This window comes from Vanacampus margaritifer, chromosome 5 (genome assembly GCF_051991255.1).
Source record: "Vanacampus margaritifer isolate UIUO_Vmar chromosome 5, RoL_Vmar_1.0, whole genome shotgun sequence".
Taxonomy (NCBI): Eukaryota; Metazoa; Chordata; class Actinopteri; order Syngnathiformes; family Syngnathidae; genus Vanacampus; species Vanacampus margaritifer.
Genome location: NC_135436.1, coordinates 22,001,168 through 22,017,637, shown reverse-complemented (window position 1 = coordinate 22,017,637; position 16,470 = coordinate 22,001,168). Strand labels below are relative to the sequence as shown.

The 16,470-nt window shown below is 40.0% G+C and overlaps 1 protein-coding gene across 2 annotated transcripts in view; it reads left to right on the top strand.

The window, feature by feature from the left end:
• Positions 1 to 16,470, top strand: part of npas1 (neuronal PAS domain protein 1) — a 62,496-nt gene that overhangs the window by 17,200 nt on the left and 28,826 nt on the right. For both annotated transcript variants that reach the window (XM_077566629.1, XM_077566628.1), the window contains exon 3: positions 2,441 to 2,679. In XM_077566629.1, coding sequence (XP_077422755.1) covers positions 2,441 to 2,679 — 239 coding nt within the window. The remainder of the gene's footprint in view (positions 1 to 2,440; positions 2,680 to 16,470) is intronic.

The following is a 16,470-nucleotide window of genomic DNA, read 5'->3' as shown; positions in this document are numbered from 1 at the left end:
ACTATTTATATTAGTTAAATATTTTTTTCTTCCACTTTTATTAACAAGAGTGTGAAAACCTAGAATTTTTTTATTGTACATTTAGAACAGATATAAAATGTGTGATTAATCGTGAGTTAATTAGCGAAGTCATGCGATTCATTTCGGTTAAAATTTTAATCGCCTGACGCCCCTAATTTTTTATAATCTTTTCTTCTTCTTTTTTATCGCGTCAGATGAATAACATTTTTCATTGTAATTAATCACATGACTTCAATAATTAACTCACGATCAATCACCAATTTTATATCTGTTATAAATGTACAATATATATATATTTTTTTAGGTTTTCATACTCTTATTAACAAAAGTGGAAAACTAATAGAAATAATCAATGGCAGTGAATGAGTTAATATAACTTTAAAGTTAAAAAATGCTAAATTCTTGACAATATGTTCTATGCAGCCCCACTAGTCTTAATATGGTATTCTGGTTAATATTGCATTGGTGAAAAATGAGTTAAGCAGGAAAATCCAGCAGTTTTTATCAATATCAGAAGGAGGCCATTTTGCCACTCGCTGTCGCGTGGAAATGACATCACGGTTACTCAAGTCTCAGGTAACAACCAATCACAGCTCAGCTTCAGAAAACAGGTGAGCTATGATTGGTCGTTGCCTGAGCCCTGAGCAACTGCGATGTCATCTTATGTTGACAACCAAGTGGCAAAATGGCCGCCCCCTGAGATGGATAAAAACAGCTGGATTTTGCTTCATAACTCATATCCCACAAATATAATATTAATCAGAATGTCATGTTTAGACTAGTAAGGTCACGTATAACATATTATTGTCAAGAAATGTTTAAGGTTGACTTTGCCTTTAACCAGAAATGCTACCTGTTAATGAACATGACTAAAGCTTCAAAGACATTTCTTCTTCATCTTTAACAAATCTCTCTGAAGGAAATGCCACATTTATGGTACTGGCAATTCATATCGGAAAATGATATGTCACGAAACTCATTTCATCATACCCTCTTGAACCTCATCGAACCGAATTGCAATCCCACTGGATCCACCAAATAGAATCACTCCACTTTAAAATGTACCCTCCTTTGAATTGTATCGCAGCCTGTTTATCGAGATACTAGGGTTGTTCGTCTCTCCAATAAAAGATGATTCAATGCATGGGGGTGCAATTCCATCCAAGGAAGGTGGACCGATTCGAATCGGTTTGATTCAGTAGGATTGCCGTTCGATTCAATATGGTACTGCTCAGTTTGAGTGGAAAGATGAAATGACTTTCTTGTTGTCATTTTACATACATATGAATGAACTTGTCAGGACTTTAAATGTGTCATTCCCTTCAAAGATGTATCTCTCCGATAAATGATAATTTGATACGTATTTTGATATATGGAGCGATTCGGTGCATTCACATTTTTTAAATCAAATCTCATTTTCTAATTCAATTTGGTTTTGTTACTCCCCTATGAGATATGTTTAAAATGGTCTTTTATTGGAGACCACTAATGTATCTATTTTATTTTACAATAATAATTGACTATAATTTTAGTACCTGTGGCTAAAAATCGAAGCGTGGAGAGTCTCTGAATGGGGCCATCATTGCAAACTGTCAAATATCTCCTTCATTTCTCGCCTGTCTACTGACCTTGTATTCTTGGAATTTAGCCACAGAAGCTAAAGCAATCCGCTATTTGCAATCCGCCATGTTGTTTGTGGCTCAATAAACACATTATACATAAGTTTAGTATTTAATGTGATGCTTCAAAACGTTGTTTCTAATTAAGAACTTAAGGGGTCACAGTTCTTCCGTTGCAGGCATAAGGGTACATTTTCACTTGCGTTCAGTTGCTGACTCGTACAATGTGTGGTTAACCTTGCTTTGATGTGTGCTACTTTTACCAGTGACTTAGTGCTATCCTTAACATTACCATTTTATCTCACCATCGCTAATACCCATGTAAAAGGCAGTGGTGTCCCTTTTTTTTTTTTCCAGATTTGCAATTTTTTTTCTCAAAATTTTGTACCGCAGTTTTTAGGTCAGATTGTACAGTGGATATAAAGTCTACATGCCGCTGTTCAAATGCCAGGTTTTTTGAGATACAAAAAAAGTTTGATTATTTCAAAACTTTTCCCACCATTAATGTGACCTATAACATGAACAACTGAATAAAATCATTCACTTTTAACTTGGATAAATAACGGCGCTGCATTTGAGCAAGTTGAGAGTTTGAATGTGATAAGTACATCCCCATCTATCAGAGGGTGTGCACACTTTTGCAACCACATTGTTTATTTTAAATTCCCTTTACGCATTTTTTTTCCCCTTCAACTGAGTTGGAAAGATTAGGTCACAATAATGGTGGAAAAAGTTTGAACAGGGGTGTGTAGACTTTTCCTACCCTCTGATCATCCATTTTCCTCCCCTCCCCGGTGCAGCCTGCAGAACCTGCGCAAAGAGAAGTCGCGCAATGCGGCCCGGTCGAGACGCGGGAAGGAGAACTTTGAGTTCTTCGAGTTGGCCAAGATGCTGCCCCTGCCCGGCGCCATCACCAGCCAGCTGGACAAAGCCTCTGTCATCCGGCTGACCATCAGCTACCTGCACATGCGCACCTTCGCCAATCAGGGAGACCCGCCCTGGAGCCCCCTGCTGGAGGGAGACAGCAACTGCAGCAAAGGTGAGCAACAGTTTTCTGATTTTGGCTTGGTTTGATTTTTCAGAGAACACCAATGTATTGGATCTGACTTGACTGTACCTAATATTGCGGCCGGCCGCATGTAAATAATGAGTTTAACAAAGCATCTGTTCTGCCCCAGAAACAGAAAGAAATCTATTTGGGCCGGGATCATTTTCAGTCGTCTATTAGCCTCCATCATTAATAGCGTTTTGCATTTGAGCACACACGGACACGCATTCGCAGCACAACTCGTACGTGCATATGCATTTTAATCACACAAAGACTTTCCATAGGCGGCCTTCTATCTGCCTGCGTGCGGCGCGCCACACAAAGAAAGGGGAAACTATTGGCGCGTTTTGTAATTACAGGAATTAACTGTATAACAAGGACAGTGTAATTACACAGGCTGTCTAATTGCGAGTATTACTGAGGGGAAACCACGCAGATACAACACAATTAGAGGTGCGTGTTTTGGTGTGTGTCTGTGTGTGTGATTATGCCTTTTTCTTGTCTAATTTGGAAAAAAACGCTGCCACAAAAAAATGAAAAGAAAAATGTGATGCTAATTGCATGCATGTTTGTTGCTGTGTGTGCGCTAATGTGTGTGTGTGTGTGTGATCCTACCACAATAAGAGCACTGCGTGTTCCAGATAAGACATAATGGCTTTAATAGTGTAATAAGTTTGGTCGGGTATGGATGCTTGTGTCAATACAATGGCTGTGTTAAAGGGGCTCTTGAGGCTCAAAGGATTGATCGGCCGGCCCGAGAAAGGACACTTGGAGGCAAGACTACCTTCATGTGCGCGTTGCATTTATTTGCACTTTCTTCACAGTCAAAACCAAACTATTCACAATATTGACTTCAAATGCTCAAGTACGTTTACAGCTTTAGGAAATTCTATCCACGCATGATTCCATTTTAGCATGCGTGTTGATTCTTTAAAGGGGAATTCAAGCGCAAAATTTCCTTTACAAGATGTTCGATGTAGCGCCACTAGTCTAAACACGGTATGCTGATCTACTCATTCACTGCGATTGACGACTATAGACGTCAAAAATTCATGTGAACTATTTCTATTAGTTTAACAATTTTTCATTTCATTTCATTTTTTATGAAAACCTATATATTTTTATTGTACATTAATAACGGCCCTTATTTTTATTTTATTTTTTTTAAATAAGGCCCATCAGGTGATGATTTTTTTTTAAATTGTAATTAATCACATGACTTCACAAGTTAACTAACTCTTTGACTGCCAGTTTTCAGAAAAGGGATGCCGTGGGTGCCAGCCGATTTAAGCATTTTGACTGATCTTTCAAGGTCCACAGAAAATTATGTGTTTGGACTATGGAAACACACATACTACCAAATGAAAGATTGGACTCTCATCTTTCATCAGAAAAAAAAGTTTGTTTCTACCTTATTCCGTTTTTCAGTAATCAACAATAGAAAATGGTTAGTTTCACCTCTGTTTTGAAACAAACATCTTTTAACGTCTTTGGCACTCCTCCATAGGATTTTACTAAACGTTATTTAACGTTTTTGGCAGTCAAAGAGTTAACGATTAATCACAAATTTTATATCTGTTCTAAATTTACAATAAAAAAAAAAATTCTAGGTTTTCATACTCTTGTTAGCAAAAGTGGATTTTTTTTTTTTAGATAATAGAAATAGTTCAAATGAATTTTTGACGTCTATAGCCGTCAATGGCAGTGAATGAGTTAATATTTTGTTTGTGTGAATAAAGCAGCAAAAATCCGCCTGTTTTTATCTCTCATGGAGGCATTTTTGCCACTTAGTGTCGACTGAAAATGACATCAGTCGCTCAGGGCTCAGGTAACAACCAATCATGGCTCAACTTGCGAACGTCACATGACCAATCCCAGAAAACTGGTGAGCCTGAGTCACCAATGTTCTGTAGTCAACAAAACAAAATTGAAAAACATTGTCATTAGTGAGATAACATTTTAAAAATAAATAAATAAAACGTAATAAAGTTATAGCAAAAATGCAGACCTTTGAGGAAGCATCTTTGTTGCTTGTTGTTTAGCAACTAGTTTTGTCATTTAATCTGCTCTCGTGATTTTGTGGGGAAATTACACAAATTAAATGGCAGCTAGGCTTATTAAAATCCCGTTGCTTTGTTCTTTTGCCATTGTTGTCTTGTTAAATGTCATCAGTGTATTAACCTGTTTAAATATGACAATCCTTTTGTTGTTTTGTTTTGGCAAAAGTAACAGAATTAGTGTCACGTTTTGCAGTTGTTAAATAACTAATGACTTTCAAATGAAGACAACTCATCATACCCTGATATGAAAATTTTTGGTCCCCAAAAATAAATCGTTTTAAAAATGAATGTCTATGCAAGTACATGTGCAAGGCAAAAGGAATTTAAAAAAAAATCAAAGACATCATAACGCACTTGCTATGAAATGATGTAAATGCAGTCTTTGTACTACTTTCTACTAAATTTGGAAAACAGTTCTTATACAACACATGACTTTGTTTTGACTAAATACTAAATCCTCGTGAGAACCCCGTGTTCAGGCTGGTTGGAATGATGCAAAAATGACTTTTTGGGGGGAGGGTTGTGCCTATAGATGATAGGTAGCAGGTGGCCACGCTGGTAAATACAATTAAGCATTTGTTTGTGTTAAGTCAGTGTGCAGACAAGGGGGCGGGGCAGCACGGGGACGCTAGCCAATAAGAGACGACTCACTAATCTGAAACGAAAGCTCACACATTGACTCAATACTGACGCAATCTTGGCTTCAGATGCCAGATTTAAATCATTGAAAATTAGCAACGGGAATGCTGTAGCTGAAAATACAGCAAAATCTGGACTCAGATTACAAATATTTATACTTTATTTTCCCAGTGTTTGGAATAAATTTTTATGCTAATGGTTTTGGATTTATCTGAACTCATTCACTGCCATAAATTCATTTGAATTATTTCTATTAGTTTAACGTTTTGTTTTCTTCTTTTGTTAACAAGAGTAAGAAAACCTAGAATTTTTTTATTGTACATTTAGATCAGATATAAAATTTTTGATTAATCGTGAGTTAACTAGTGAAGTCATGTGATTAATTACAATTAACGCCCCTGACGCCCCTAATTTTTTATCATCTTTTATTCTTAAAAAAAAAGAGTCAAGAAAAGAAAAGATAATTAAAAATTAGGGGCGTAATTAATCGCATGACTTCACTAGTTAACTCATGATTAATCACAAGTTTTATATCTGTTCGAAATGTACAATATTTTTTTCTAGGTTTTCATACTCTTGTTAACAAAAGTAAAAAAATAAAATAAACTAATAGAAATAGTTAAAATTATTATTATTTTTTTTTTACGTCTATAGCCGTCAATGGCAGTGAATCAGTCAATCTGATAAAGTCAATTTTTTTTTTTTAATGAATTTTTTTTTTTAGTATATATATTAAGACTTCAACCATCAGGCCACACAATCACACTGGTAGCCCGATTGAAAGTACAACGCTAATTTGGACATCAGCTTGAACATGTCTACCCACAATGCATTGGCTGAGTTTTAAGTGTGATGCATGACTTTAATTCCGTAAGCGGAATGTGGCCGGAGCGCGTGTGAATGGAGGAGAAGAACGATGAGGGGAAGGGACAAATGAGGAAAGAAGAAAGGTGCAAAGAGAGAGGGAGAGGCTGGTAGGTGGGGGGCGGGGATTTTTTTTTGGGGGGGGGGGGGTAACATTCCTCCACATTCCCTCTTTTTGGGATTGGCATGATGAAGGAAGGAAGGAAGGAAGGAAGGAAGGAAGGAAGGAAGAGAGGGGAGGGGCCGCAGTGGCTTTTGTCTGCTTCCCACGTTTCAAAGCCAGTCTTGAAAAATGAATAGACAGAGCAAAATCAATTGCATGACCTTCACAGAGGGAGAGAGGGAGCGAGATGGAGAGAGCAGCGCAGAAAGAAGGCGGGGTGGGAAGGGGGTGGGGGCCGGGGGTGCAAGAGAGGGAAGGAAGTGAGCGACAGATGAAGGAAGTTAGGAAGGAAACAAATGAAAAGGAAAGTGTTCATTCTTATTCAGCATATGTCTTCATTTGTCTCTATTATCAGCTCATCCAAGGACAAAAGCCTTATTATTGCTATACGTGTACACTTGTTAAGTTCCCTCGCAACTGTTGCCTTCAACACGTGCACCCACCGTGGGCAGGAAGTGCACCTGCACCATCTAAGGACATCCCAAACAAGAGCCTACCTTTTCAAATTGAAATTCTTACTTTTAATTCTAATTCCAGCAATATTTGTATTGTAGCTTTTTATACTTTGCATTGGAGCAAAATTCTGCTCCGCTCACCTTATTTTGGTCACAAAGTGTTCTTTTCTGTTAACAAGCTTTAGTCTACGTGTTGACACTGATTGATTTTCACATTTTATAGCATCACTCTATGGAGACGTAATTTGCATAATATTGTCTAGCGCGTGTTTCGAGCCTGATGTTACGGTTTTATCATTTTCTCCTGACAATTATTGCCTTTAGGAATATTTGATTTGAAAACCAACTCAGTTGGAAAATACGACTAGTAGGGGTGTGCCAAAAAAATCTATTCTTATAAGAATCGTGATTCTCATTTAGTACGATTCAGAATCGATTTTAAATGTCCCAAAATCGATTTTATTCAAATTATTTTATACTGTCTTGCCTTTGTCTGTGTGTGCCTTTATTTAGAGCGCTGTTCATGTTGTACCCGGCTTGGAAACTGAGGGGCAGTGTGGTTCCAAGCGGTCTATAATACACTATTAAGTTGTAGCCACATTAGAGAGTAAAAGGAAAAAGTCTCGATCAAGTTATTCTAATAAAAGTTTTTTTTGTTTGTTTTTTTACTGTGGAGCCGTTCTTTTGAGTGATAAAAGTGTCGCGGGTGGCGCGCTAATTAGCATTAGCGAGTCAGACTGGAGTAGATCGTTATGATTCCTTGAACATCTATAAATTGAAGCAAAAATCATTGCCAATCAAATCATTTTGAATAAAAAATCGGCCCTCACCAAAAATCGATTCTGAATCGAATCGCAGACCCAAAAATCGGAATCGAATCGAATTGTGAGACATTCGAAGATTCCCACCCCTAATGACTAGTATATCTAAGATAAGCCAGCATTTCAGCGTTTTTGAAAATTGTTCTCGGTTCCAAACTTTTTTTTTTCTTTTTTCCCATTTCATTGGGCGTCAGTGACATACAGATTTTCACTGTTTGTTGATCTGTATTTAGTGGAGGAGGGGCAATTCATGCTGGGACCAAAGGGAATCGCTTGGCTTCATTTGAGCCACACCCAAAAAAATCAGGAAAAGGTAAATTCACTTTTTCAGGGTGTTTCAAGGTCAAACATTATCAAACAACAAATTGCACATTATTGAGGTTTCCATCCAAATATTTAAAGTTTTTTTGTTGTTGCCAATTTAGTGAAAATGGTCCAAACGAACATGCGACTTATCCCCTTTCCATTTGTTATTATTTCGCAAATATTGAGAGGAGACAAGACTACGCCATGAGATTGACATTTTACGAAAGCATCTCTAAGCCACACTCGGCTGACTGTCAGCGTAATCACTAGTTTTTTGTTTTGTTTTTTAAAGCGTCCATAATTATCAGTTGAACATGACTTCAGGATGGCGTTGAGTTGACATTAGTGGCTACCGTTTGTGACGGCGATATAAACTGGCCCCAACGACAAGTCAAGACAGCCGCCACGCCACAAAGTGCTGCCAGGATAAATTTCTAAATAAAAGCAGTACAAGGCATTAATCTCCATTCTTTGAGAATGGTGAAAGAGAATGGAATTAATGTTTGCTTCTTTTATTAATTCCAGAAATATTTCAATTTATTCATCCCCTTGAACAAACCTTCCTTTAATGTCTGCCAACATTTTTTGTACGTGCGGCGGTAATATTTGATTCTGGTCAAAACGTAACACAAATGAGCATTTTTCTTATTTTTTGATATGCTGAAAATTGCACCCCCCACAAAGCATAAAAACTTTTTTGCAAATTTTAAGGCTTTTTTTTTATTGTTTATTTTTAGCATTCAGGTTTATTTTTGTAATTCTTGAAAATAAAAATAAGTGGATTGAAACCTATATAATGTAAAGTTACTCAATTTGCATTTTTCCTTTTTTGGTATGCTGAAAATTGCACCCCCACAAAGCATAACAACTTTTTTTTGCAAATTTTAGGCCTTTTTTATTTTATTTTAAGCATTCAGGTTTATTTTTGTAATTCTTGAAAATAAAAATAAGTGCACCCTCACAAAGCATAAAAACTTGTTTTGCAAAAAAAAAATAAATAAAAAAAAAATCTCTTTCTTGAAAATTCAAATAAAAATAAGTGGATTGAAACCTACATAATGTAAAGTTATTGCACCTGCCCTGTAATTGGCTGGCAACCAGTTCAGGGTATACCCCGCTTACTGCCCGAAGCCAGCTGGGATAGGCTCCAGCACCCCCGCGACCCTAGTGAGGAATAAGCGGTTGAGAAAATGGATGGAATGGATGAAAATTGCACCCTCACAAAGCATAACATTTTTTTTTGCAAATTTTAGGCCTTTAAAAAAATATATAGATTTTTTTTTTAGCATTCAGGTTTATTTTTGTAATTCTTGAAAATAAAAATAAGTGGATTGAAACCTACATAATGTAAAGTTACCCAATTTGCATTTTTCTTTTTTTGATATGCTGAAAAATGCACCCTCACAAAGCATAAAAACTTGTTTTGCAAAAAAAAAAAAAAAAAAAAAATCTCTTTCTTGAAAATTCAAATAAAAATAAGTGGATTGAAACCTACATAATGCAACGTTACCCAAAATTTGTGTCTGTCAAGCCGGCGATGTTTTTTGACTGACTGAAAAAAAAAAAGAAGATCATTCTTCCGCAGTCTTTATATTGACACTTAGGACAAGCCCAAATCTGTCATCAGTACCCAAATGAAAAGCTGCTCATGTTTGCCGCATGAAAGTCTCTCATTACCAATGTGGGGCAACTCGGTGGTTAACAGGTGCAACATGGCAGCTGGAGGGCCCCCCCCATCTTTTACAAGGTATTGAACAATGACAAGTGGGCTCCGGCCTCAAGTGTTTTACTGTCTCTGTTAGTGAGGTCAAACACACCTCTCGCCCACCGAGCGCCACTGACATTGACTTTCACTCCGCTCACACTCGCTCGCTCGCTCTCCCTCCCTGCCTGCTTGCCGTCGCCGTCGTCGTCGAACCCCACCCCCCATCCCCCTCGCTGCATCTGCCACCCCTCTAATTCACAGCGTTAAAAGCAGCCGGGGCTTTTAAGGCAAGTTAATTGCACTCAAATTATGTTCGACCGCGAAAAGAGTGAGGGAATGACGGCGCAGAGACGGAGGGACGGAGGGATGGAGGGATGGAGGGATGGAGGGATGGAGGGAGAAGATAATTGCGCCGGAGGGGGAGGCGGCAATTAGGGTCACTCTTTCTTTATCTGTGCGCGCGTGGAACTGATGAAACATTGCAATCGGATGCGAGTAAACAACTTGGCGGCCAATCGGACCCGTGTTTTGAAAAGGGTGTGAGCGTTGAACTTGAGAGATAATGACAGATGAGGAGTAGACAGCGGACGCTGGAAGCTGCAGTGACTGTTATCTGGTTCCCATGGCAACGGGTTAAAAAGGTTGACCCTGTGGGGGAGGTGCCTGCCTACGTGTGTGTGTGTGTGTGTGCCATTACTCATGAACTTAACTGGGACTAAATTATGTATTAGACAGACGTATAATGAAAATCATTAAAATGAAATTTCTGTCTTTTCTCCCTGCCGAGCGCCGGGGAGACCCGGAGAATTGACCTGCGAGTCAGACCATAATTAACGTGTGCGATGGCGCCCTGTCCCGCTGTTTCTTATTCCCACAATGAAATTAAGCCTCGCAGCAAAGTCCCAGCCGGCCGTTCAAACACGAGTGTGACGGTGAGCGACGAGCAAAGATCACACGAGCGCACGCGTCGACACTCGCACTGGATTGAAGTCTTGGCTAGTCGGGAAACTTAACTGGACTGCTTCTTAGTGACTTCAGCGTTACACTCAACTATTTGTAAATTGGCCAATTTGTACATTTAACATAACAAAATTGAAGATAGTAGCACGTAGACACTGGTGTACTATGCTAGGCTACGCTAAGCTAAGCTAAACTAAGCTAAGCTAAACTAAGCTAGACGTCTTTTACCTTCGAACAATCATCATCCTCAAGTTGAAATTGTTTTTGGCTCGATCACGGGAAAGACATTCGACACTCATTTTCAATTTCTTGGTAAAAATCAATGGATTTAACTGATATTTGAATTATTTCATGCACTTGTTATCGTTCAAATTTTCATGTTGAAATCCTTGGCGGTGTGGATGGCTAATCCAAATGGATGTGTTGTGCCAGGACGGGCCTTGGTGTAAAAATTCTGCCAAACATATCATGCTCATGGTGGCCCGTGACATGGTTGCTTCTTCTTTGTAGAAAATGTCGATACTGTCATGAAATAATTACTAACCCATTTTTGGGGGCTTTAACTGAGCAGTATGGGTAATTTTTTTTACCCCTAGTTAGATGAAAATCTTGATCCTACGTGCTGGCTCAAACACTCAACCCAAAGCACTTGGTATAAACAACCCAACATGGGATTACTCCCTTTTGGACCCAGCGCTGGGTTAGCTGTTTCACCCAATTTGGGTTAGTTTTGACACAGCAGTTTTAAGAGTATTTGAGTAAAAGTGTTACAGTTACAGAATTGTGATTATGATTTTCCATCCATCCATCAATCCATCCAACTGTCTATCAACTGTCCATCCATCCATCTATCCATCCGTCCATCCATCATCCATCCATTCATCCATCTTTCCATCCGCCCGTCTATATCCATCCATCTGTCCATCCATCCGTCAATCCATCCATTCATCCATCCGCCCATCTATCATCCATCCAACCATCCATCCGTTCGTCCGTCCATCCAACCATCCATCCGTTCGTCCGTCCATCCATCGTCCATCTGTTTATCCAGCTATCCATTCATCCGTCAATCCATCCATCCAACTGTCCATCAACCGTCCATCATCCATCTATTCATCCATCCATCAATCTATTCATCCGTCCATCCAGCCATCTGTGCATCCATCCGTCCATCCATCCATTCATCCATCCGCCCATCCATCCATCCAACCATCCGTCCATCCATTGTCCAGCCATTGTCCATCCATTCGTCCATCTTTCCATACGTCTGTCCGTCTATCCATCCATCTGTCCATCCACCCATCCATCCGTCAATCCATCATCCATCCATCTATCCATTCGTCCATCCATCCAGCTGCCCGTCCATCCGTCTGTCTGTCCGTCCATTGTCCATCCATTCATCTGTCTTTCCATACGTCTGTCCGTCTATCCATTCATCTGTCCATCCACCCATCCATCCGTCAATCCATCATCCATCCATCTATCCATTCGTCCATCCATTCAGCTGCCCGTCCATCCGTCTGTCTGCCCGTCCATTGTCCATCCATTCATCCGTCTTTCCATACGTCTGTCCGTCTATTCATCCATCTGTCCATCCATCCATCCATAAGTCAATCCATCTGCCCATCTGTCCATCCATTTTTTATTATTTAAAAAAATAGATAAAGTAAAATATTTTTTTATTCAGGAAATGTTACTTATTAAACAAATTAGGAAACCCTGACATTGGGCAATTTCATATTGAATTTGTTTATCATGCGGCCATCATCAAACTAATTGAATCCTCTCGCCACATGTATAGTAGGAGTTCACACACAAGCGCGCCACAGAAGGATCTTTGTTCTCCGAGTGAGATACCGACACTGCCGTGGGACCCTCTCTTCACATGTTCTCGGGATTGTGGAAACACACACACACACACACACAAACACACAGCGTGTCCAGTGTTTTGGTTTCCTGGCCGCCCTATTGTACCCTGGCAGTCTTTAATAAATGGCCCTCTGTGTATTTGTGAGTGTGAGTTTAAACTCATCCATCAGACCCCCACCACCTCCGCGCAAGTCCACCCCACCGCCAACTACCCCCCCCCCCCCTCCCCCTTCGTCCCCAGCCTCATGTCACATCAAGCGTTTCCGCCGCCATGTTGACACTAGTCAGCACTACTGATCACCCGCCATCACCTTCGCTCCTCTTGGGATCTGACACACACACGCACACACACACACACACATGCTGCGTGTCTATGTGTGACCTTTTAGATTGCTGTGATATGATGGGTGCAGCTTCCTTTACACTCTCACACATACATACTGACTGAGACAACCCTCTGGCCCCCCCACTTCCAGGCACTGACTGGCTAGGCTGAAGGGTCCCAGCACCGGACCCTCTTTCACAGCCTTGAATGGACTCGCCTTATTTATATTCACACAGTCACACTGGGGGGACCCCAATCTCACAATGCCACTGTGGCTTTGTCCGGCAACTCTGTATGTATGTGTGTGTGTGTGTGTGTGTGTGTGTTTTCGACAGGATAGACTGCCGTGTGTTCTGTGCATGAGAAATCATCGCCGCGTGTATTCCTGAGGTGTGTGCGCGTCTATAACTCTAATGGAATGCCTCCCTCTTCTATTCACTGAACTCACATCACAAGCAGGCAGCTGGCCAATATATAAATAAATGTGTGTGTGTGCGTGCGTGTGTGTGTGTGTTCCGCTCCCCTCCCCGTGTTCAGTTGTAACCCAGAGCAGCGCTTTCATTTTCCTGTCATAACGCGTATTGATTTCCTTCAGCCTTGCAGTGACACACGTAAATAAACACACACACACACAAACACACGTACGCACACACACACACACACACATGCGCGCGCACAGATGTCCGACGATTCCTAAAGTCATGCGCACACTCAAATGCTCACACGCCTGTCTACACACACGCGGATGGGGAAGACTGTTCAAAAGCAGCCCTGTCGAAGTGAGATTAGTTCCCCGCATACGCTTTCCACACACTCGCAGGTGTACTACCCCCCCCCCCCCCCCCCCTCACACACACACACACACTCCCCCAACATAAAACAGTAAATACGTCTGATTGGTGAATTAATCTCGCACGTCACCGAGGGCCCCTCACGCCCTGCGTCGGCTTGGAAGAAAGTGATCACTCTCGCCTTGCTTAGTGTTTTCTCATTTTCCTCGCCTTAGCCTTGCTGCGTTTCTCGTACCTATCTTCAACCTGCCCACCCCCCAACCCCCACATCCTCTCAACCCTCCTCCTCAATGTATAACCCCCCTCCCGCAACCGCCTGCCTAACCACCTCCAACTCTATTTGTATTGTAATTGCCTCGGTAAACAGCACCACTTTGGCAGCGAGCAGCTCTGATAGCTTGTGTTTGGGATGCATTAAGAGTGGCCAAGCAGTGTGTGTGCGTGCGTGCGTGCGTGCGTGCGTGCGCGTTTGCAAGATTGAGTGGCATGCGTCCTGTTGTGCGCTTCAAAATGCTCTGTATGGTTTTATTATTTCACAATGTTTTGTTTTTCTGTGTGTGTGTGTTTTGCGTTTTGATTCAAGTGACCTGACTGTGTGAAATGATGAATTCTTCCAACAAGCAGTCATTTGGGCTTTTTTTTTTTTTTTTTTTTGCCGTGACTTTTAAGCTCGATTCAACGCACTTTACAACAAGCAGCAGTTTGGCAATGAACATTTTTTCTTGACTTGCACCTCTGGTTTAAGTTTACAGTCAACCTAAGCTTAAAACAAAAACATATACATGTTGTGTATTTAAAACAACCACATTCAGTAGCTTAATTAACTCAGTTTAGCTAAACGCTAACATACAATGTAAAACACCATAGGACGGCTAACATATAGCACCAGTGTCACTGTGTTAAAACTAAAGCTGTGCCAAAAAATCGATTCTCATAAGAATCACGATTCTCATTTAGTAAAAATAAATGTCCCAAAATCGATTTTATTTAAATGATTTTATACTGTCTTGCCTTTGTCTGTGTGTGCCTTTATTGGGAGCGCTGTTCATGTTGTACCCGATTTGACCACTTAGGGGCAGTGTGGTTCCACGCTGTCTGATACACTGTTAAGTTGTAGCCACATTAGAGAGTAGAAGGAAAAAGTCACGGTCAAGTTATTCTAATAAAAGTTGTTTTTTTTGCAGTGCGGAGCCGTTCTTGTGAGTGATATAAGTGCCGCGAGTAGCGCGCTAATTAGCATTAGCGAGTCAGACTGGAGTAGATCATTACAATGCCTTTGCACATCTATAGATTGAAGCAAAAATCATTGTCAATCAAATCATTTTGAATCAAAAATCGATTCTGAATCGAATCGCAGACCCAAAAACCGGAATCAAATCGAATCGTGAGACATTCAAAGATTCCCACCCCTAGTTAAAACCATTTCTCAATTGAACACAAATGGTGGAGCAACCCAGAGACAGGCAATATAACAATACTAATACATATATTTATCTTTTGACAAAAGGACTACTACTGCTGCAGCTTACTGAGTCAGTTTGTGTGAGTGAGTGCAAAAAATAAAAATAAAATAATAATTCCCGGGCTGGTATTTTAATGAACTCCTATTCAAGAATTTGCCAATAATAAGCCTCAGAATCAAACTGTAAAGATTTATTTATTAATTTATTAGTTTTTGTTTTTTTGGTTTGTTTTGCCTAAGCCATCTAATGTTGACAGAGCGGATGCAGCTCACTTGGAAGGCAATTGCAATAGAAAATGAATGGATGGAGGAATAATCATTTATTTTGTACAAAGTTCTGCCCTGAAAAACTGGAATACGATATGTGTTACTTGTACAAGGTTTTCAGAAGTATGCACGGAGCCTTCAAATCATATTAAAATGCAATTTCAAACGCTCGATATGTTCTGCAATGTCAAACTGCTTTTGTCTTGGCAAATGTCAAAAAAAAAAAAAAAAAAGTGCAGCTCTGTTCTTCCTCAGAGTACAAACCAGACTTATCGTGCAATAATTTCCTTAGAAAGCTAATTCTTTTTTTTTCTTTTTTTCTTTTTGCTATCTATTTCTTAGATATTGCATTGTAATTAACTATGACAAAAAGTGCTGAGTCTTCAGGGATCCTTGATGCCACACAAGACTGATATTCACCCAGCCTGTTCTCACATCAATTTAGTTGGAGTGTTGTACTAAAATTCTAATTATTCATTTTTTGCTTTAATGAATATAATGTGCCCTCACAATTTTATGTCGCTGGTCCTTATTAGGGTTGGTGAAAAACTCTGGTTGGTAACCCGGTGGGTAGTAGGTGATTTCACTTTCCTTTCTTTTCTTTGATCCTTCCTCGGGTCTCCTGACAACCTCACGACTCTAGCGGGATTCTGAAGTATTCGGTTTAGGTGAACGGTATGGGATTTTTTTAATAGGTTTTAGGTGAATTAATGAGTACACACTCATGCACACGCGCACACACACACCCGCATACGCACATACTCATGCACATACAAAAAGAAAAAGAGAAAAAAAAGAGAGAGAGCAATGATGATGACACGTCCAATCGGTAAGATTACCGAATGAACAATACTGAGGTCTCTCTCAAAGACAAAAAATAAAAATAAATTAGGGTCAAGGGTGGTCAAAGTGACTTTTGACTTACGCCCCTGATTGGTCACCAGCCAGACACAGGGCACATATGGACAACCTTTCTCTCCAATAAACGATTGACAACATGCAAACTCCACAAACAAACCCAAATTTGGAAACCTCTCAACTGTGAGGTAAATGTACTCCGCCTACTATTAAAATGCATGTCAACATTTCAGCGCA